The sequence below is a fragment of the Hesperophylax consimilis genome, chromosome 30 (assembly GCF_061612785.1).
Source record: "Hesperophylax consimilis isolate HC1 chromosome 30, BYU_Hcon_1.0, whole genome shotgun sequence".
Taxonomy (NCBI): Eukaryota; Metazoa; Arthropoda; class Insecta; order Trichoptera; family Limnephilidae; genus Hesperophylax; species Hesperophylax consimilis.
This window is the reverse complement of record NC_142865.1, coordinates 10,809,007-10,833,250: the sequence shown is the minus strand read 5'-3', so window position 1 is coordinate 10,833,250 and position 24,244 is coordinate 10,809,007. Positions and strand designations below refer to the sequence as shown.

Here is a 24,244-nt window from a genome sequence, read left to right as displayed (position 1 = left end):
TAGATTTTAAAGAAATAGATTGAATCTAAGAGAATACACTGAGAAACATTCTGATAAATAATTGAATTACCTTCTTTGAGTTTTTGGAAGAATGTACTTAGTAAGACACTTTTTAGGCTGGAAATAGTGAGACGTGTACGTCGGTCGCTGACCGTCAGTTACTCGATGATCGCACCATGGTGTACCGACGTCGTCAGAGTACAGTAGTCTTAAGCGCATCGGTCGACCAACGATGTAGTGCTGACGGGTTGGACAGATGTACTCCGTACGTGGCGCATAGCGACTGACTGTCAGCGTTGCACTACAGCTCTTCATTCATTCACCTATATATTACCGTACCTAACTGACGTACACTTCGCACTATTTTCAGCCTTAAACTTATGATATCTAACTGAGAACCAGTAAAGTTAATGTAATTTTTTTATCAACACTATCATCGATTTGTTTTAAATAAATTTACACCAATTAGTTATATGTAGGTACTTATGCCTTTATGAATATGAATATCTGCGCTCATTTTGGAAATACAATGAAGGATTCTTTCTTTGATCTTTCGCCTGTATCTATGGTTACGGCTGTGTGTTATGTTGTATAACAAAGCATTCACAAGGTATTGGTATCAAACTGATAATTCTAAGTTGTTAGTGGACATAACGTCTTATATTTGCACATTCACCTTGTTTTAAGAATACCCAGTCGAACGATGGCTATCCATATTTAGGTCTCATCGCTGTAGGCCTTAAGCGATGGCTGCCTAAATTCAGGTATACGATTTTTCGAATTTATTTCAAATTATTTAGCAATTCCCGTAAACAGCCAACGAATTCGATACCGAATGCCCAGAAATCTCCATTGCTCGAGGCATTTACTTTGTAAATATCCCACCACTCGAGTGGATAAAAAAGATGACATTCTTTTTTAGAAATTGCCTTAGTCAACTTTCTGACAGCATCTAGTAATATTAGAATTGTAAACAGGGTCAGCCCTGAGTGAAACGATGCCAGGCACAATAAAATTTTGACACCCCTGTCAAAATCAGTATGATCACTGTGATCAATAATTTTCGGATGATTTGCATATTTTTGTGAATAATAATCTTAAGGGCAATGTGTTACGACTGTTAGGTGTTAGGCATTATCAGCGCCTTGACGATCCGGCGCCCGGAACGGACTGCTCACATTGCACCCGCATTCGGCTGGCCCTGATTGTAAATATAAAAAGTTTCTCAATGTAACTCAAGTTGTCAATTTAAAGGGATTAATAGATAATAAATGGTTATTATATGCAGAATACATAATAATAATTAGATTATATCTAATTCCTATTAAGTACATAGTCAATTATCAAATGGTCAATTTATTACTGTATAAATAGTTAATGTATTTAAGAAGGTTAAGTATGAAAGATTTAAGAGTATTCCTTTTTTTCGACTTTGTATATAATGTAATATTGTATTTTAATGTTTAAAAACTTACGAAATATGGACTCGTTTTTAAATTTATTAATTATGTAAGTATACAGTTAGGATATTGTAATACAATGTTATGCAGCATACAGTAATAAGAAACAAGTGGTTTAAAAAAGGATTGTCACTAAATACATATTTATAAATATTCCACTAAAAGGAATTTAAGGTTAGGAAAATATTGACTTTTACATCATATTAATCATCTTTGATGATCACAATTAAATAAAGAATTGACCCCTTCCGATTGTAGCATGCAAATACTCTGTAAATTACCAAATTTTCCTCTCAATTTCTTCTTCAGACTGGTCCACTTTACACTACATAAGAACTCAAGCAACAATGATCATATTATTTAGTATAATGCTTAACAATGACCTTTATTAAACATTGGAGTTGATAATACAAAAGCATTAAGTGCTGTAACAATATGAGACACAAGTGACATCTATGAATTACATTCAAACTATACGCTTAAAAGCGCTTTTAATAGTTAAAACATATTTTATTATGTATAGTCCTTTTTCAAAAAGCTTTTTCATTACAGATTCAGTAATACATACAAGTTCACATACAATATTTCTACAGTCACACATCTATTTATCTTACATTATGTTTATTATCTATGGTTTGTTTTTTTTTTTTTTTGTATTAGGCAATTCACCCTAAAGAGAGTGCTTTGTCTATGGTTTGTTTCCATTCAAACATATTTTTTTAAATCTGTGGCAGCAAAGCTGGTGATTCTACAACATTTCTATGGAATCTAAACAACATTAGTGCCATCTGTGTTACAACTCAAAACATACTTTTCTATTTTCAACTCCATTTTAAATATTTTCAAACTTTCATAGTGTGTTGAGACAATTCAATTTTTGTTGATCAACTCGACACTTGAAAGCATATTTCGTTCAATAAAAGTTGATCAATAAAAATGGAAACGTCGAACCTGCGATAATGAAAAACTCGAATTAATCTTATGTAATTTCAAAGGTTCCAAGTCAAAAGGTTTTTGTTACCCTTATACATAAGTCGTTTCCCTCCATTTTTTGTATTAATTGTTTTAAAATGCTCTCCAAAGCAGTAAATGCAATTATTATTATATTTTTAAACTGTCTGATTCAATTCACATTTCAGGAAAAAATAAAGCAGCCAATTTAATGTTAGGTTAAGTCAAAGCTCAGATTGTATCAACATCGGAAGAAGAATGTTTTTTGAACAAATAGACTCTGATAGTTGAAATTCTAACTGTTAAAGTAGTTAAGCTATATTTAAGTTGCAAATTTGTCACAAAACACAATTTAGCAGCCCAGTACAACCTAGATAACTGAACACAATTAATATTGGTCGCTACAACGCACATGTGACTAGCAATTATTGTTAAAGTTTACACTTTAAACTTATTTTTTCAAGCAAATCTGACGAAAGCTTTAAATTAAAATCTATCAATTCTTACATTATTATAGCTAAAAACATGCTGACAAATCTATTTTACACGTTTCGTTCGATTCTCTGCACAATGTCAAATGTTTTCTCTTCTAATTTCTTGCACAAAGTTGAATCAACAAGCTTAAAATATTCATTTATAAATGGCTTGACAGCTTGACAATGTAATGTGTCAAAGTTAAGTGGTTGGGAGTTTAATGTCAATATAATAGCTTGGTCTGACATGTTATTGTTTCTTACTTGGCTGTGTTCCAGCAAAATATGTTTCATATCTGTGAAAAACTGGCCTTATCAACAAGTAGAAAGAAAAAAATATTATTTTCTTCTTTACTGCATGAATAAAATTTTCTTTCGAGTCGAGGAGTCAGAGTTCTGAGAAACATATGAATATCTTTTTTTGTATTTCAGTTAGAAATTTACATATTTGGGTTGATGGTCTTAAATATTCAAGAATTTCAATTAATAGAGAATCAATATATTGATATGAGTCAGTGATGTGGTAACTAACCAGTAGCTGCTCAAGTTTTAAGTAAGTACCTAGTTATTTATCCACAGATATATTTTTAAACATTATTTTTGCTGTTTCTTTTTCTTTCTATACCTACCATCTCATTTAATCAACTCACGACTCTTTTTGGTGTTTAGCTTGTCGATTTTTATAGTCTTATAGCGACGGGGAATAGCAAATAGGGGTAAAAACATAATAAACTGCAATTAAATATACAAAATACATAACATTACAATCCGGGATCATTCTGAAAGCCATCTTCAAACCTTTGTATCTTACTGTAATAATATGAAACCTTGCTGACAAAATCTATATAATAGTACAATTATAGAATACCTTGTTGACAAAATGTACCTATAGTACAATAATAGAAGACCTTGCTTACAAAATCTATCTATTGTACAATAATTGAAGAGTTTGATTTCAAAACCAACATTTATTACCACGATACAAGACCTTGTTTATAGAATCCAACCGTTGAACAGTGAAAATACCTTTTATACATAGTCTATCTAATTGTACAATAAAACAAGATTTTGTTCACAAATTTCATCCATCATGCAATAATAGAAGACCTTGTTTACAAAATCTATCTTAGAATTTGTTAACAATCGATGGTTCACACAGAGAAATCATTGTTCACAAAATCTATACAATAATAGAAGATCTTGTTTGCAAAATCTATCCATCGCACAATGCAAGAAGACCTTGTTCAAAATATCTATTTATCGTACAGTAACAGAAGATCTTGTTCGCAAAATCTGTCTACAGTACAATACAAGAAGACCTTATTGACAAAAACAGTTTATCGTACAGTAAAGAGACAACTTGTTTACAAAATTAACCCATATCACGATAATAGAAGATTTTGTTTGCAAAATAGATCTTTTGAACAATAAAAGGACTCTGTTTACAAAACCAATCTATCACACAATGATAGAAGATCTTGTTTACAAAATCAATCTATCACACAATGATAGAAGATTTCGTTTACCAAATCCATCTATCGTACAATAACAGAAGACCTTGTTCACAAAATCCATTGTACGCACGCTTGCTGACGGTACACACTAAATCATATTCATTCCGGTGGGCAGATGAAACAGTGTTGATATAATAATAATTATTACTGTCTCTGGTATGGCCGATAGAAGCCATAGAGTGAGACGGGGAACGTAGGTTAAGCGGCAAGATTGATTCAGCCGGCGTCTAGTTGTCGGTGTCCTTGCGAACCTTGTGTCCCCGGAAGGATGCCTGGATCTTGGTAGCCGCCTTGTTCAGTTCGGGGTCAGTGAGGTCGATGTCCAACTCTTCGGCCTGGAAGTTAGAAAAGAAATCGGTTATTATGTGAAGAGGAGAAGAAAAAGGTCATTATGTGAACAGGAGAAGAAATATTAGGTCATTGTGTGGAGAGGAGAAGAAATAATAGGTCATTATATGAAGAGGAGATTAGAAGACATACTTATTTTGTGTAGAAGAGAAGAAATAGGTCATTATGTGAACAGGAGAAGAAATTTAGGTCATTGTGTGGAGAGGAGAAGAAATAATAGGTCATTATATGAAGAGGAGATTGGAAGACATACTTATTTCATGAAGAAGAGAAAAAATAGGTATAAATGTAAACAGGAGAAGAAATATAATCTAGGACATTATGTGGAGGGAAGAACGATTAATTGGTTCTTAATTTTATTATTCATGGACTATATTATTAATTTGCATTGATTTGTATAACCTACTATTTCTATTTTTATTTTCATTTGTTTGTGTTGATTTGAGTTTTTATTGTTAATATTATTTCATTGTTCATTATTATACCTAAATATGTATGTATTATTATTATTATATTGGAGGCACTGCTGAAAATCAGCTGCATTCCCGGAGAGATCCGGCATGCATAGCTGAGCAGTGACCTTTTTGTCAATAGAATTTATGTTAAAAATGTGTAAAATTTATCTTTTGACAGATAAATGTTTTATTATTATTATTATGTGAAGAGGAGATTAGAAGACTAGTGAAGAGGAGAAGAAATAGGTGAAGAAATACTACCTTGGTCTTTATGTGGAGAGTAGATTAGAAGAGATAGTTATTTTGTGAAGAGGAGAGGAAATACTACCTAGGTTTTTATGTGGAGAGGAGATTAGAAGAGATAGTTATTTTGTGAAGAGGAGAGGAAATACTAAGTATTTATGTGGAGAGGAGATTAGAAGAGATAGTTATTTTGTGAAGAGGAGAAGAAATACTACCTAGGTCTTTATGTGGAGAGGAGAGTATTGGAAAAACTAACCCTAAACTTCCATACAAACTTAATGGAATTCTTCTGAAAGCAGCGACGTTACAACAAGACCTAGGAATAATAAGAAAATATCACAAGACTTGAAATGAGAAGCCTTACTTGACCTCTGGACTCCTTGACCTTGACTGGGAATGAATGAAATAGTCTACTTTCGACGAATAAACAAAGAACAATGAGATAAACTCAATCATTATGCTTGAAGACGAGTGCCAAAAAACTTCTTGTAAATAAATGAAGCCAGGCTTTCAATCATCAAACCACACCAAATAATAATACATAATGTATTCATATTGGAATTTTGCCAAATGGAAAGAATATGTCTTGTGTATATTATTGACTAGTATCAAGATGAAAGACTAAATAATGTGTATGTTTTACAAAAAAAAACTATTTAAAAATCCTACAAAACAAATCTACTCCCTGTTGAAATTGTACAACTTATAATTATAAAAATAATATTGAAAAAAACTAAGAGATTATCCAACACACCTAATTTTTGAAGAATTTAAAGTTTTAAAATTTAATGATCTTGTCCAAAAAAACACAATAACTCAAATGATAAAAGAAAAACAATATAACAGCTTTTTAACTGAAAGTCGTACTCGTCAAAAACATATAGGTATTACCAACACAAAAATGTAACACCCACTTTTGCTCAACATCATTTACATCATTACATATATCTAGGGAAAAATACTTCAAAAAAATACTTCAAAAATACTTCAAGTTCTTCATAAGCGGTGTTTTTGCTTTAGATTACAGTCAATACGACGTGTCTCGTATTTTTACAATGTCATTGAATAGCTGTACTATGTTTTTTTGACATTCGATAGGTAAAATTCTTCTTTTGAAAGGCAAAAATTCTGTGGCAAATATACAATTTTTTTGTAAATGCTTTCAGTTTCATAAATCCCACAATTACAATATCTGTGGTTACAATGTGTTTTGGATGGATTTTAAAAACAGAACATTTCTAGTAAGCTATCGAAAATTACAAAAAAAAAATTAAATCATGATGTAACAGTAAACTGACAAACTGAATATAAAACAATATTAATAAAACTTGTAACAGTAACATAAAATAATATATAAGCTAAAACAATACTACATACAAGACAAATCACTAAAACTACATTACCAACGCTACGCTAATTTGTAGGATTCAACAAAGTGTTGGTATAGATTATGATACTGAGTGTACGGAGGCATCATAAGGATGCACTATTCCTGTATAAAGTAATTAACAATAATATTCAATGCCCAGAGTTGCTAAACAAGATTCCATTCAATGTACCTGCGCGTTCAACACGCTCTTGTGTCCTGTACAGGGTTGATCAAAGCAAAACCAACTCTAAGCAGAATTCTTGCCTGAACAGACTATGCAATAATTACAATAGCGTATTATCCAAGGTTGATATTTTCAGTTGCGAACTTACCAAATACAAGAGGTCCATAAAATAATATTTCTCTGATGATTTGTGAATAATGTTTATGTCTCTATTGTTTATATCTCTATTATGATTTGATTTATACCTACAACCTCTCTCCATGGCTATAAATATATTGTTTTGTAAATTTTTCGTTTTATATAACCTTTGTTTTGTATAATTTATTTAAATAATTTATTCCATATTATGCTGTCTCAGTTAAAGTCACAAGGAGGAAATTCATAATTGGTTTTATTTTACTATATAATACTTAAGTACAAACTGATGAAATGTAAATTGTCGATTTCCCGAAAATGAATAAATAAATAAATAAATTACGCTTTGTTCTATAAATGGAGTCAGTAAATATATCAATAGTACCCAAAACTTGTTGCCTAGATCATTCATCCTATTGGTTAGTGAATGTGTCTGATAGTTGGTTGTGTACGAATTGTATGAGAATGTTATATTTTGTCTTGTATGCCTAGTCGGCACATGGAATTTAATAGTGGTAACGATGACAGAACTGTCAATTAAGTTGTTAATGACTCTGTGTAACACAACCAGGTCTGACACATTTCTCCTCTCAGATAGTGTTATTGGATGCAATTGATTCATCAAACCCACATAATTAATGAATTCAATTAGAACTCTAAGCTTAAAATTTACGTATTAATGTAGGTTAACCTACCTATTTAATATTTCATGCCTCTTATACTCTTGTAACAACCCTCAACATTTCCAGACTCTGAATTGCGTTAGAATCTACATTGCTAATACTATTTATTCAAAAACCCTACAAAAGTATTAACACCGTTTCCCATGTTCTGTTATATCATGGATTTGTATTAAAATACACTACACTTCTCAAATTATACGGAATCCATTAAATTTCATAATTTTAACTCCCTCCAAACACGACGTCTAATTTTTGATCAAATCTTATTGTTTAAAATCCTAAATAATGGTCTGGACTCACCAAAATTACCAATTTAATAAATCTTCATATTCCGTCTAGATCAACCCGACAATCTGAATTATTTTATTTACCCTCGTGTAGAACAAATATTCGAAAAAAATCCCCAATTCCTCGTATATGTGCACAATATAATACAAAATTTTACAGCATTAACATTTTTGGTAATAACCTAAAGAAATATCGATATGAAGTAATGCGTACGATTGATTATTAATATGAGAAAGTGGAATGTATCGGGAGCATCTCCTATCCTCTTCCTATTTTCCTTTCCCTTTTCCCTTCTTTTAACACAAAATTAATTTTAAGATATTAAAACTTCATTTCCAATGAACTTTTGCTCAAGAAACTTCTGTGGCTTAACTTCATATATTTATATTTATCATTGTATATTATGTAAAAGCTGTTTGTTTCTTACAAATAAATAAATAAAATATTTTTGATATTTGTTTTTGGGGTGTTATGCCGTGTTGCGCTAACTCCTTATTTAGCCAACATAACACATCAAAATAACAAATCTGCCCTGATGATGGACACTGCAATGCTGTCCGAAACGTTGGCTGAAGAAGGAGTTAGCGTAACACGGCATAACACCCCAAAAACAAATAACAAAAATACTTTTGGCCGTGAAGATCTTAAATCATATTTAAATAAAATATTGTTTCTGTTTCCAAGTTTTTTTTTCTTTTGGCAAAGAAAGTTTGGTTTTGGTTACCCTGTATCACTGCAAACAAAGGATTTAATCCCCCGTATTACAAATTTCTACCGATTTATAACACATTTCTCTTGAACACTTTAAGTTTCTAAAAAATTACATGTTATTTTTGAAGATATTATCTATACATTTCTAAAGCCGAAACGGTAATTACATGAAATCCTCGCCAGAAAAAAATCGCAAAGTATGCTACTAAAATTATTAAAAACACATTATGTTCTGTTATTTAACATGTCATAGGTATGAAAAATTCATAGTGTATCTTTAAATGCAACCGTTTGTCGAGAGATTTTTGCTCAATTTAAAAAAAAGCATCAAATGAGTCTCCCGAGACCAAAATATCATTTCAATTTTTTACTAAGTACAAGTACGTTCCTTAACACCCTGTTTATCTGTCCTCTTCAAGACACGGTTCTATTAATTTATTAAACAAGTTATCTCACATCGTCAGAATGCTGTGTAAGGGGCACAGACATAGGAATTAATAGACGAGAAGATAATGGCGAGGGGTAAAATCAACTGTTGAAGAACGAAGGGGGTTAAGCTGACTGTGATTCGTCAATAAATCAATCTGACAGTAAATAGGCATCTCGCATTATAATATCACCATTTAGTTCTTAAAAGTACATTTTTACATGGGAGCGCAAATTACTCGCCACGTTATGAACTAATTTGTGAAGTCCAAATTCGGCAAAGTAAATTTCTTCTGTTTGCAGAGTCGTAGTTAGTTTCAGAGTATTTAGTTAAGACACTTTTACAAATGTTTCATAATTTACTTACCCCAGTAAACAACGATGAGCACACTTGAGAATCGCTACATTGTGATGTGATAGTATATGTTTCTAAAACTGATCCATATAATACGGTGTGAATAAGCTTAAAATAAAGTAAAATAATGCTTACTTATGGAATGTAATACGACAATTGGGTTTATTCTCTTTTTCACATCTATTTTTACAAGTTTTCATATCACAAGTCAACATTTTGCCGTGTTATTTCGTAAAATGAACCGATGATGCCTCGACCATAGTTCGCACAAGAATGATGACGTCACGTTTTCAAATTTCACTTGAGGCCATACGCGAGCCCAGCCGGCTCCAATGGAACCGGTATGGGGAGTGGGGATAATACGCTTTTAATCACTTAGGGCAGGTCTACTAATATTCATATGTCTATGGTAAGGGGTCTTATTAGGGAAATGAAAGAGAGAAAGTTCTGGAAAGTAAAAAGGTGTCCATTAAAAGTGAATGAACACGACGCGTCGTGTTCATGGGGTGAGGTTTGTCTAGGGCTTGGCGGCGGATGCCTACTGCGTGGCGGGTCGGATCGGGAGAGATTGGTTGAGGGAGACCTTTTAACCACTCCATTTAATTTCACTTTTAATGGACACCTTTTTACTTTCAGAACTTTCTCTCTTTCATTTCCCTAAAAAGGCCCCTCACACAGCATTCTCAAAGATGACGTAAGCCTTGAGGTTTTTTTTTCAGGACCTCCTGTGTGAAGCAAATGTAAAAAAAAACATTCAAATATATAGTTTGCTTCACCGTCGTTGTCTCCATATAAAGTGATATTCAAAGTTATAACATTTCAATTTAATGTTCCATATTATATAACTTTCTTCAACGTTATCAACATCTATATTTAGAGGAATTGATATATTTAATTAAAATATCAACAAAAAAATCTCTTTAATTTTTGGACACTAAAATTACGTACTAAACTTTTGTAAAAAAAGCATTCGCTTTGTAAATTAGTAAATTATTTACGCCCGTAAAACTTCTTGTCTTTTCGCAGTTTTTGGACTAATCCTGCCACGGTAAATTGTGTCTTATTTTTCTTAAAGTTGACCACATCTGCGCTGTATTATTTAGTCTAATGTCCTTTTCAAGATGGGGTAAGGAAAGGCAGTGGCCAGCTCCAAAAATAATGTCCAAATATTAACAAAATCTGGCCATAATTATATTTTTTCAACTTCGTCATCATAACTATATAATGATCCTACATCCCAGATTGCGGTTTTCAATTCAATTCAATTTATTATTTTTAACCACTAAACATTGTAAATTTTTTAAATAAATTATATTAGAATTTATAGGTAGCAGAAATATAAAAAAATAAAATTATTAGTTACCAACTATACTAACAGCAACAAAGCTTGCCGTTTACAAACAGCTTCATTGATGTTAAATATGTCGATATACGAATTGATTCTTTTCACCAACAATATTGCCTTCCTCACCGGCATGACCATTGGGAAAGTTAGTCCTGCAGGCTGGCAGATTTTTTTAATTGGTTTGGTTTTCTTGAATTCATGAATAAATAAATGAATTTATGAACGAATGAAAAAATATCTTTGAAGTGGAAATTAATCTACAGGGTTTTCCAATAAGAGGTGTTATTTTGATATTCAATCGTCAATAGTTTCGTTGCTTATGTGGCACGTAGCGCCATCTTGTTGAAAGTAAACGTTGTCCAGATCAATACCATCCAATTCCGGCCGTAAAAATCATTAATCATCTCTCGATAGCGCAATCCATTCACGGTAACTGTTGCTCCAGCCTCATTTTCTAAAAAGTAAGGTCCAATGACTCCGCCGGACCATAAACCGCACCAAACAGTCACACGTTGGGAATAAAGAGGCTTTTCAACTATAACTCTTGGGTTTTCCGAGCCCCAGATGCGACAATTTTGCTTGTTGATGAAGCCACCGAGGTGGAAATGGGCCTCATCACTCAAGATGATTTGCATTTGATTCACTCAAGTGAATTTGAATAATTTTAATGCGTTGTTGAAGCGTGTATCGTTCCATTTATATTAATGGCGTAGTTTTTACTTGTCAAATGTTAAAAATGACAGCTTCAAAAGTAACATCTACCGAAATAGCGGGCTATTCAAAATAACACCTCTTATTGGAAACCCTGTACTTCCCGACATCCGATCGTGCTGAAGCTCGGAAGATAAACTCGTTGATGACAATGCATTCTATCAACTCTTGATGGCATTCACAAACACATACGCGCACACACACATATACAAAATAAATATCCGTACCATTCAATTAGGATTTGGCTTAAGTGATTCACTCATTTTAGTCAGTCCTTAGGGAGAAAGTTTCAATCTGAAGTCAAAACCTTTTTTTTCAGTTTTCAAAATTCACAACAGTTAAGAGCCAGTCCCTGGGGAGGAGGGTTCAATCCTCAGTCAGTTAAAATCCGGCTTACGGTGAAACGCCAGATTTTTGCCTTTTAAGCGAGTGAGAGATTAATCACCAAGTCTTTCACAAATATTTTTGACCAGATCAATTTGCTTTTGGTTCCATTGTGCGCTGCCGCATGTATCCGCTGAAATATTAAAACTCCCCTAACATGGCACAGGGCATTTGGAATTCAGTAATTTTATTCTGCAGGGTATATAAATTGGATTTCCAAAAGAAATGCCTTCTTTAAGAATGCGGCAATCCCCAAAGTTAAACCTCTTTGCGGACAATAATAATATTTTTATTAATAATGCCTTAAGGCCCCGTAGTAAACGTTCAAAGATGGTTTGAAAGGGAGATATGTAAATACGAATGTTAGAGGGAGCGCGCTAAAACAAAAAAAATGATAATAATGATTAAGCGAAAACGGTGAAAATATTTAATAAAACACGAATGGTTTGAAATAGAGCAAAAATCTCTCGACAAATGCTTTAGTTGCATTTCAAGATACACTGTGAATTTTTTCATGTCTATAACATATTAAATAAGAGAATAAAACGTGTTTTTAATAATTTTTGGAGCTTAATTTGCGATTTTTTCCTATCGAGAAAATTTCATATAATTAAATTTTCAGCATAACAAATATATAGATATTATATTTAAAAATAACATTTATATTTTAGAACTTAAAACTTAAAGATTTAAAGAGAAACTTGTTATAAATCGGTAGAAAAATCTTATTAAATACTTGTATAGCCCTCAATGCTTTGCTTCCTAAAGTCTTTGTCGGGCGTCTCCGACTTCTTACATCATTCACTGCTGTATTCCAAAATGTTACTGTTTAAAAACCACATTACGTCGACTTAATTCGACTCCTACCATTCATTCGACGTACACATTTTCCAGTACAATATTCGTCAATGAACCGATAATCAATTTCATGTCATTGATCTTGAATTTTGATTATTGAACAAGATTCTGTACTGCCCAGAGCGAGTGGCGCTTTGGCAACCTCAATTTTGGAGATTTAGGCCGAAATAAGAGATAAGGGATGAAATGTGCAAGAGGCAGGTTGCTAAGTACCCAACAAATCAGATCTAGTCTTTGAACGTGGCTCAAACCATAACAGTGCTATAAAAATTAACCGGACTGGTAGTTCTGTTATTTGTAAAATTTATTTTTTTAAACATTAAAACAAAAGTTTCCTCTGCAACCATAAGATTTGTAAGTAGGTACTTAAATACATCAGTACTTAATTATAAACCATATATTTTATGTAACATTTTTAAATAAGGAATCATACAATATTTGTCCAAAGAAACGTCACTATCTTAGTGACAATTTTTTCATGTACCATAATATTGAAAATTGCAAATCAGTCCAAATATACAAGACAATTTCACATTTAAAAAAAAGCTTTACTGAACTATTAAAACTGCTCAAACTGGAACTGGAAACAAAAAGTACAAACAAATTTACAGTCAGACGAAGTGCAAAACGGTCGAGTTAAAACAAGACTCCGCTGCGGTCATTAAATTATTCCAAAATATTATCGGGTTATTCGCTATTTTGAAAACTTTGACATTATAATGAATGTTCTACTGGGCCAGTTTCTCTGTGGAGTTTGGTCCGTCGAACTGGATTTCGCATTCAACCATTTCGGATTTAATATGCAAATCGGAATTTTGGGTTCTGGAAAATCATTAGAGTTACGATATCCATTCTGTCACTGATGTGTAACCCGTAAAAAAGGTTGGCCCATAAAACGTATTTTTTGTTTTTTCCGAAATGTTAACTTTTGAATGAGAAAAACATGTTTTTCACAAAGTTCAAATAAAATTTTGTAGGAGTTTCGTAAATAATTTTCTGTTTTCACAAAGCATTATGCAATACTTTATTTAATTAGATAATTTTTTACTGATATCCAAGAAGTCTGCAGGTAACATAAAAAAACAGTAGTTTCAGATCGGTAACTTTAATTTAGGAGGCGGGAGGGGGACCGCCGCTTCAGGAACCATTTATTGGATAACTAATACCTTTGCCATAGGTCAAGTGGTTTGCTACGTTTGTTGATTTAATAGGGGTGTCTGGGTTCACGGTGTGAGGTTTGTCCGGGTCTTGGTGACAGATGCGTCTGCCCACCTGGTGATGCTCTGGCTTGTAAGCCAAACAGACCATCAGGGAATAATTAATTCCCTATGAAAAGATGGGTTGATTACAAAAATTCACTCTGTAGTCTGTAGGTAGCGTAACAAATTATAATCCAGCCACCAAATAGATAAAAACAGAGGACTCACCGAATATATCACTCGCATTGAGTTTGGCAGCGATTCCTTAATCTCCAAATTCAGCAGCGAACGGCAATCAGCACAATAACACTTGCATTCGCACCATGAAATTATGATCTGTCACGACAAGCTCTCAAGAGAGTAGAATTTTGAATAATATTGAATTAGCACATTTTAAATCAAAAAGTACTGCCACATTCTTGAGACAAAAATATTTTAGTCTTAAATCGACCAAACAGGAATAGTGGTGCCCTCTTTTGTCAAACAATATAATTCAGATGAATCCAGCTGCTTAATGCACAGATGACTGTAATTCATTGTCACTTCACCTGCAGAGCAAAATCTATGCGAGAATTCCCAGAGAGGTCTATAATATCACTATTTTTAATATTAATTTTTATTTCAAACTAATTTTAAGTCTACTGCTTCTCCTCACCAACGGTGTGGCAGGCCTGATCAGGAGAGATTGGTTGAGGGACATCACAGAACATCGCCTTGCATCGCAGTGGAAGGGGTGGATTTTACGTCCGTCACTCCTTGACACCCTGATCCCCAGATTTCTACTCAAGCCTCATACCTTTTTCATTCCCAGAACTTCCTCCCCCTCCTTTCCTAAAAACACCCTTCAAATAGCATCCCCAAAGACGACATCCTGTGTAGAGCTAATGTAAAAAAAATATTTAAAAAAAATAATGCTTGAAAATAATTGCTCCTGGAACTTCACTTTGATCCTGAAACTGTTTGTGTATTTTGCTCTACTTTTCCGAGTATAGGTACTATTTTCATTTATGTAATTAAAGGCTTAATTATAAATGCTTCGCCCACTTTCTTTCTTGTCTCTTGTGAAATACGAGAATAATTCAGTCCATTTCGGCAGTTATAAAGTTGTCCAGAGTTTCATGAGGGTAGTAGCTACGTAGTCAGAATATAGTCCTACCAACGATAGCTTCAGTGTTTGGATTTAAATTGACATACACGTACTTATCAAAGTTCCTCTGTCTCAGCTTCTAACTTCCCAATGCATTTCTTTCAGCGCATCAAAATTATACATCCACGTCAATAATCTCTACTGTCGGTTCGGTTAAAAACGAACATTCGGGTCCTGCGCAGCAAACCGTTGGCTTACTTCAGCGAACTTTACTTTTCTGCGCAGGGTCTGGTTATTTTAATGTGCGCTCTTCTGACGTAAACTAACGACTGATGACGTAATTTATTCAAAGCATTCTGTGGTGCCAAATATATGGTCACGTGGTTTACCTCCAGCTCGTCAAAATGATCCCCAGATTATATGGTATGGCAAGTCTACCACAGTTGGACTCGAGCATTTGGTTCACTTGATCGTGCAATCTTCATCGGGCATCTTCCAATTTTTTTACCATTCATATTTGCGTCATATATTCACCTTACACTGTTTTCTTAGTTTATTCGCTACATGTCCAAACCACCGATTGCTCACATCAGCATTGTAAATCAATAAAGAATGTTGAAATATGAGAAGTTATTTATTATTCTTTTTTCCATAAATTGAGTTCTATAGTTCGTGGTTATGGGACGAGTATTGTAAACACGATGGAAAATAATTCCCAGTTTTTACACGATCATACATGGTTTATTAAACATACGCCTTAAGGATCTTATTTGTACAGAATTTAGTCTCCTTTCATTCGTCCTCTGTCAGTTCCATGCTTCACTGCCATTCATCAGGGTAAGTACCAGCACTTCACCGTGAACTGCTAGTTTCACTTCTTCGGACAAATTTTTGCTAGCGCCAACCATGTACAGTACTCTATTTAGCCCCTGAAACATTTCGAATTTCTACGGCTTATATGTTATTTTTGAAGCTTATATTATACATTTGTGGAGTCGAAACGGTAATTATATGAAATTCTCTATATAGAAAAAAAAACACATTTCGTTCTGTTATTTAAGATATATTTAGGTATGAAAAAATGTACAGTGTTTCCTTAAATGCTACCTTAGACATTTATGCTCTATTTTCAATAAGAGACGCATTTTGAAATATTTGAGAAAAAATTACATGCAGAAAAATCGTAGATAATTTATTCCAAAGTCGTCAGAGAAGCTGCATACATCAAATAAAAAAGTATTTTCTAAAGCAATATAAAGCGTAAGCGATTCTGAACCTATTCTTCATGTAAATGTACTTTGTACATAAGGGTTAAAATCGCTTAAAAATATTTCATCAATTTTTATATGGAGGACACCGGTGTCCCATCCACAGTCAACAAGTTAACCCTTCAGGTTTTAAAATATTTTTACCAACAAGTACCAACGACATGGTGAATTTTCTTGAAATGCTCCCGAGGTATCTAAAATGAGCTACATGTTACTTATTTTTGAAGATGTCGTTAAAAGAAAAAATACTTTAGAAACCATATAAAATTATCTTTGAAATATTTGCAATTGAAAAAAACTATTGATCTTTCTAAAAAATACATTTTTAATATCAAACATGAAAATGCTAATAAAAAAAATTTACGAGGACATTTTGACTCCGAACGTCCGTAATTTTGAAAGAATTCGATATTTATAAAACATATTCCTTTTGTGTAGGTAATTAAATTAGTAATAAAACTGTCAATTTAATTGTATGAATGGCATAAAAAAATTTAAATAATTTTTTAACTGTCGACGAAAAACTGCCGCCAATTCGTAATCATGAACTTAGACAATTTTTAAAAATTTTATCCGTGCAATAATGTATAAATATTTGATACAAACTGTGAAGAATAATTATTTATCTTTCCAATGACGAACATATCACATATCTACGCATTATAGAAAAAAAAACTTTTATAATGTATTGACACCCCGGTCAGATCTGTCCTTCAGAGGTTGTAATGGAATATGATGTTTGTGGGTAGTAATGTCCTTCCGAGGCCTGAAGGGTTAATAGAACTTCCTGCATTTACCCTTATTTTAATATCCTTGTCAGCCTTTCCATCATGTTTAATATATTAATAAATTGTAAGATTTACCAGTATCTGGTAGGCAGAACTATCCTCGCTGTTTTTCCATTATTCATAACATGCTTGAAGACGGAATTCATTATACAAAATTAAAATAAAGTGCTTCTAATGAAAGAACAACTTAGAATAAATAAGGTATATAAATATACCGTAGTTAAATTTAATAAAACAATTTCCGGGAATTCGGACCCATCTGTTATTAATTAATACTGTAGGTACCAAAGATATTAGAAGAACGAGATATGCTATGTTGGCCGCCGGACCGTAGCCGGAGTACTACCTAATTAGGGTACTTTGAACGGTATCGGGACGTGTACGCACAGAAATCTGTTCTATGTATTAGTGCGGATACCTTAGCGCAAGCGAAGGTGTGCAGTAGTATTGGTGAACAAAACCGGCGACACTCGGCAAAACAATTCCACTCAATACGAACTGCTCATAGCACATCTCGTTCTTCTAATATCTTTGGTAGGTACCATCAACATAAAAATTCCCTTTATTGTCCTATAATTGTTCTATCAAAATCTACACCACGATATAATAATAATAATAATAATAATAATAAATTCTTTATTCCAGGATGTGGGGAGGTTAGTGCAATCCCACACATCCCATAGAGGATATAAGTACATATAGTATTTACATATAGTAAAATAAATAAAAATAAAAATAAAAAGATTAAAAATTAAATTAAACATGAAATTAAACCAGAGAAGCACGGGAATCCATCGGATCTAAGATTGTGGGAGCAAGTATCTTTCTCCAATGGTCTTCAATGCTCGATCCTGAAGTCAGACGGGATTCTATCATAAGAGTGTTTCTGGAATGGTTTATCCTTCCCCTCAGTCCTGCAATCCTGGTTCTTAACAGAGCTGCAAATCCTGGAACTCGCCCTTCTGTAAACATCGAGGAGGCACTGCAGTGCCTGGGGAGTCCGAACATCAATCTGTAAGCGTTGTTATATTGCACCCGAAGCCTTTCCATTGTTCTTTTCTTGAAATTAGCCCAGAGCTCGCATGTGTACAGGGTGGTGCAAAAGGCTAAGAAGAGCGTCCTTTTCACTCGTGGACTACAGAGCCCAAATCTTCTACTGAGCATGTTACATTTAATACTCAGTACACGCCTCTGCCTGTCAATATCTTCATCATCCGTTAACTTGTTGTTGATGACATGTCCTAGATATTTTGTGGTTTCTACTGTTTTCAGAATCTCACCATTCAAAAAGACGGGGGGAATGTTTTTTGGGCCTTCCCCGTGTTTTATGACCAACAGTGCTGTTTTTTTCGCATTATAGATCATGTTGGTTTCGTGAGCAAATTCTTCACAGATTTTCAGGAGAATTCTCAATCCCCGTATTGACGGTGCCATCAGAACCATGTCATCTGCGTAGCTCATATTATTAACACATAGACCTCCAATGTGGCAGCCCACTCCAGCATTGTTTAATCTGTGGGTTAATTCGTCCATGTATAGATTAAACAGTACTGGGGACATACATCCTCCCTGTCTGACCCCGCTTTTCAAGAAATAGGGTTCTGAGAATCCGTCTTTCCACTTTACAAGGTTTTCTTGCTGACGGTGCCATGATTCGAGAATTTTTACCACTTTCCATGGTATCCCTCTTTCCTTTAGTTTTTTCCATAATAAGGGGTGGGAAACTCTGTCGAATGCCTTACTAAGGTCCAGAAAGCATGCATAAGTTGTTGTTTTCTTCTTCCTGTAGTATTCTAACGTTCTTTTTACGCAAAATATAGCTGAGTCAGTAGAGCATTCTCTCTTGAAACCCATCTGATTATCTTTCGTTGTCATATGGTATCCGACTTGATCTAAGAGAACTCGTTCAAATATTCTAGCGATGGCCGTGGCGATGGATATCGGTCTGTAGTTTTCCTGTAAAGTTATGTCTGCCAGTTTGGATATTATTATCGGTATAATAATTGTCTTTGTCATGTCTTTGGGTAGATAGCCACTCTTTATGATGTCGGTGAACAGTGTTGCCAGAAGTCCCATAATCGCTGCCCCTGCATGTTTGACGTGTTCGGTGCTTAAACCATCATGCCCTGCAGACGTTCCAGATTTCATATTACTAATGGCCGATTTTATCATGTTAGTTGTGATGGTGAGATCGATATCATCATAAGCCGTTAAATGTGATTCACTTGAGTCAATAGTCGGTGTGGTAGTTGCAAAATGTTCTTTAAAAATGTTTGCAATTACTTCTGGATTCGTCTCTCCGTGTATGTTGCACGAGATTTTACAACGCATGTTTAACAGTTTATTTGACTTGTTCCAAAATTTTTTGAAGTCACGATTATCTAGATCCCCTGCTATTTTGTCCATCTGGAGTTGAGTCGAGTTATTTTGGCATTGTTTTAGTGCTGTTTTAAAGGCAGCACGCTTTGCCCTTCTATCCTCTGCGACAGGACCCTCGCCTGGTCTCCCGTTAGTTATCCAAGTGAGCATCGCTTGTCTGGATTCATCGTATTTATCCGCTACAAATTCATTCCACCCACATACTTGCTTATGTTTTTGGATAGTACGCTTAGTAAACACAGAAATGGCACTGCTACGTAGAGCATTTACTATACTGCCGTATAGGTATTTTATTTTGGCGTGTGTAGGGTTGCCACCATCCTCAGTAAATGTTTTATTTGACTTGATTTTGACGAGATAGGTTTGCGAGTAAGAGTTATATTTTCCGATATCGAGTATATTATTCGGATTCCATAGTGCTGGATCCCTCAACTCAGATGTAAACACTTCCGTTGTTGCTATTCCATCTGTTTGTAAGATCAGCTCGAGAGGCCGGTGATCTGTCCAATCAATATCGTAATATATTTTCATATCAACAATTTGCTTCAAAATATTTTTCGTTACCAGACAATGGTCTAACCACCTGGTAGAGCTGTGTGCGTCACTGATATAGGTGTAAGAATCCGCAGGTAATAATTCGATGTCGGCACATACGTATTCAAATTCTTGACAGAAAGAGATTAGCTCCAATCCAAAGAGTGAGTCGGGATTAGCGTTGAAATCTCCAATAATAATTGTGTTAATGTAATTTTTATCGTCAATTATTGCTTGTAGGGAGGTAAGGCAGTTAGAATATTCCTCAAAGTTGTCAGTTGAACAAGTTGGCATGTAGATTGTAAAAATACTTATTGTTTCAGTAATCAAACTAACCTCGAGTCCGGCCATCCGACAGTTATGCATTGGGATTGCGGCAACCCTTAAATTTTGTCTGTAGAGTATCCCCACTCCACCGTACGGTCTTCCCAGGAGTGGCCCATCGGCGATATTAACGGCAGAGGTTCCCAAGCTGTTGAAATCCGGGTGTATATGTGATAGGAAGTCAATATCTGTAGGGAGTAACCACGTTTCTTGAACTAATATAATATCGTGTAATTCGCAAAGATCATGTATAAATTTTACAGAACTGCGAACCGATCTGCAGTTCACGGATATAATTCTTAAATTGTTATTTGTCATTTTGATGTTTGGTTAATATGCGCGATTCAATAAATCTTCGGAATACAATTCCCTCCGGCCAGAGTTCTTCTGCCAGGAATCTCTTTACTTCGATCGCTTTGACAGAAAGTTTAAAGCTGTTAAAAGGCGTAGGGCGGAAAGGCTTGATTTTTTCAATCTTGGTACCTTCCAAACCCTTTTCTGCTAGGTAAGCATTGATGTCTTCCTCGGTGGTTTCCACGGTAAACCGCGAAATGTAAACCGTTGAGATTAAGTCGGCCGACTTTAATATTGTTGACGTTGCTTTACCTCTCAAGTTTCGGTTAGCTTTCCGCGTTACTAAAGTATATCCGTTTTCGCCCGTCGCGGAAGGCCGGGGTTCGGGCCGCGGGCCGTGCTCGCGCGTTCTCTGTTTGTTGTTTTCGGGCCGTTCGAAGTGCAAACTCGGTCGATCACAGCGATCACTGTTTCTACGCTCGGTGCGTTCTTGAGTATTTTTCATGTGTGTGTTAGTTGCATTGTTGTATGCGTTCTTAGTCACAACCGTTGAGTAGGATTCTTCTGTCGGTATTTGTTTACTTTTAAGATGAGTATTACCTACATTTTCGACACTATTTTGTTGCGAGTTCTCGGCCAAATCGCTTTGTTTATTTGGAGCGTGAATTTTAGTAATTTGTTCTTTTATTAAAGCCAGTTCTTGTTTTAACTCATCATTTCTTGTGACCGAAGAATCTTTTAATTCGGTTTTAATGTGTGTTATTTCCATTTTCATAGCGTTTAGTTCCTTTAGGAGTTTGGATACGTCCACACTGTCAAAGTTGACGGGAGGCAATTTATGTAGCTGTCTGGCAACAAATACAGGTAGCCTGTCAGGGTCTGTCTCCTTCAAAGCCTTCAGGATGTCCTGGAGATCTCGGCTAATCCTGCCGTCTCCTTTCCGCAGAGTTCGTTTGTCCGGAAGTTTGTCGAACAAGATGGTCTTCGCGTTCTTTATTTCCTCCTCCGAGAAGGCGGAGGTACATAATTGCGTGATCGCGATCTCATCGAGAGTGTCCGCCTTGTTTTGGATAAAAGCGAGGCACTCATTTATAATGATGTTACATACGTTGCACGACATAGCTTAACAGTACGTCCTTCCGACACGACGGTTGCCGGAACTCGATGCTTATATATTTTTAAATTCTAGCATAGACCAGTAAAAATCGTGGCATATCAAAATTGAATGAGGAAAATAATTTCCCTTAGGACCAATGTCATCTTTGGGGATTCTGTGTCGAGGGTCTTTTTAAGGAAAGGAAGAAGAGGAAGTTTTGGGAAGGAAAAACGTAGGTAAAATTTCGATCGCGCTGGCCTCGCTTATTATGAATATTTTTTAGATAAAACCTTTAGATTCACCTTAATTACTGTACGACACAACTTTTAACCTTCGGGGAGGTGGAAAATATTGCAATAAAAATTTCAATTACGTAAAATTAAAATTAGCTTTCGTTTTGTGAAACGAGACCGTCCATTTTCAAACTTTACTGTCAAACGTCATTTTGTTTTGTTGGTATTTCTGTTACTATGGGGCGAAACGAACGGCTAGAAGTGGCTAGAAACATAATCGCGCGTGCGTTTTTTTTAATATTAAAAAATTCCGTCAAATTAGTATTTACCTAATATGCATGCATTGTGTGCGTTGTGATTGAATTTTATTAGCTGGATTTTATTTTTTTACGTTCAAATTTTATTTAAGTAAACTATTTCTGCGATGTTGAGCGGCTACGCTAAGTTTTTGTAACATGGTTTATGATGAAAAAGAAAATGCCCCTTTATACCGCCTGCTCGCGTCAATGCAAGAAAAACATCCCAGTTTTCAATTAGTTTAGCGGCTACGCTAGGTTTGTGTAACATGGTTTGTGATTCAAAAGAAAGTGTCCCTTTTATACCGCCTGCTCGCGTCAAGGCAAGAAAAACATCCCAGTTTTCAATTAGTTTAGCGGCTACGCTAGGTTTGTGTAACATGGTTTTTGAGATATATATATATATCTATATAAAATATATATCTATATATATATATATATATAAAACTACAACAAACCTAGCGTAGCCGCTAAACTATTTTAAAACTGGGATGTTTTTCTTGCCTTGACGGAGCAGGCGGTATAAAAGGGACACTTTTTTTGAATCACAAACCATGTTACACAAACCTAGCGTAGCCGCTAAACTAATTGAAAACTGGGATGTTTTTCTTGCCTTGACGCGAGCAGGCGGTATAAAAGGGACACTTTCTTTTGAATCACAAACCATGTTACACAAACCTAGCGTAGCCGCTAAACTAATTGAAAACTGGGATGTTTTTCTTGCCTTGACGCGAGCAGGCGCTATAAAAGGGGCACTTTTTTTTGTATTACAAACTTAGCGTAGCCGCTCAACATCGCAGATATAGTTTACTTAAATAAAATTTGAACGTAAAAAAATAAAATCCAGCTAATAAATTTCAATCACAACGCACATAATGCATGCATATTAGGTAAATACTAATTTGACGGAATTTTTTAACATTAAAAAAAACGCCCGCGCGATTGTCTCTAGCTACTTCTAGCCGTTCGTTTTGTCCTATAGTAACAGAAATACCAACAAAACAAAATGACATTTGACAATAAACAAATAAAAGTTTGAAAATGGACGGTCTCGTTTCACAAAACGAAAGCTGATTTTAGTTTTACGTAATTGAAATTTTTATTGCAATATTTTCCACCTCCCCGAAGGTTAAAAGTTTTGTCGTACAGTAATTAAGGTGAATCTAAAGGTTTTATCTAAAAAATATTCATAATAAGCGAGGCCAGCGCGATCGAAATTTTACCAAAACGTATACGGGTATGAATCTAGGGGTCAGTCCAGGAGTGACGGACGTATGAATCCATCCCTCCCATCGCTACGGTGCAAGTCGATGGGTCGAGATAGTCCAGCCGGAAAGGTCAAAGGGTCCCACCAAACCAGCCTATCACCTAAGTCATCAAACTTATTGGGGTGACATATGGCAGACGTATACACCGCCAAGATCTGAAAACACCTCACCCGATGAACCCGGGCATTCCTGCTAAGTGACTAAACGTAGCAAACCTATTGGGGTGAGCTATGGCAGACGTGTTGGTTATGTGCTAAACAGTTTAAAAAGAGAAAGAAAATATAAAAAAAATATATATTGTAGGGTTCATAAATTTCAACCCAAAATCTTCAAATTTCAGTTTACTTGTCAAGATTAAATATTTGGAATACAGAATTAAAATGATTTTCTTGTATAAAATATTAAATTAGAGGTAGGTTCCGACCTACTTTATTGCTTGTCTGAAATCTTTGCATATCTATACCAATTTTGGAAAATACAATTAAAATAGTTTTCTGTTAAAATACAGGATTTTCCAATAAGAGGTGTTATTTTGATATTTAATCGTAAAAGATCAATGGTTTCGTTGCTTGTGTGGCACGTAGC

General features: G+C 34.6%; 2 protein-coding genes across 3 annotated transcripts in view; both read right to left on the bottom strand.

Annotated features, from left to right (window-relative positions):
* Nucleotides 1-2,150: 2,150 nt before the first annotated feature.
* igl (IQ calmodulin-binding domain containing protein igloo) overlaps nt 2,151-24,244 on the bottom strand; it is a 557,622-nt gene continuing 535,528 nt past the window's right edge. For both annotated transcript variants that reach the window (XM_089649614.1, XM_089649615.1), the window contains exon 5: nt 2,151-4,733. In XM_089649614.1, coding sequence (XP_089505740.1) covers nt 4,626-4,733 — 108 coding nt within the window. In that variant the 3' untranslated portion in view covers nt 2,151-4,625. The remainder of the gene's footprint in view (nt 4,734-24,244) is intronic.
* Nucleotides 20,500-21,886, bottom strand: LOC149409622 (uncharacterized). The gene has a single exon (XM_089649434.1). The coding sequence runs from the start codon at nt 21,884-21,886 to the stop codon at nt 20,780-20,782; it is 1,107 nt and encodes a 368-aa protein (XP_089505560.1). The 3' UTR covers nt 20,500-20,779.

Excerpts from the sequence above, each read along its gene's own strand:
- LOC149409622 (XM_089649434.1), bottom strand. The coding sequence starts at position 21,886 with ATGTCGTGCAACGTATGTAACATCATTATAAATGAGTGCCTCGCTTTT.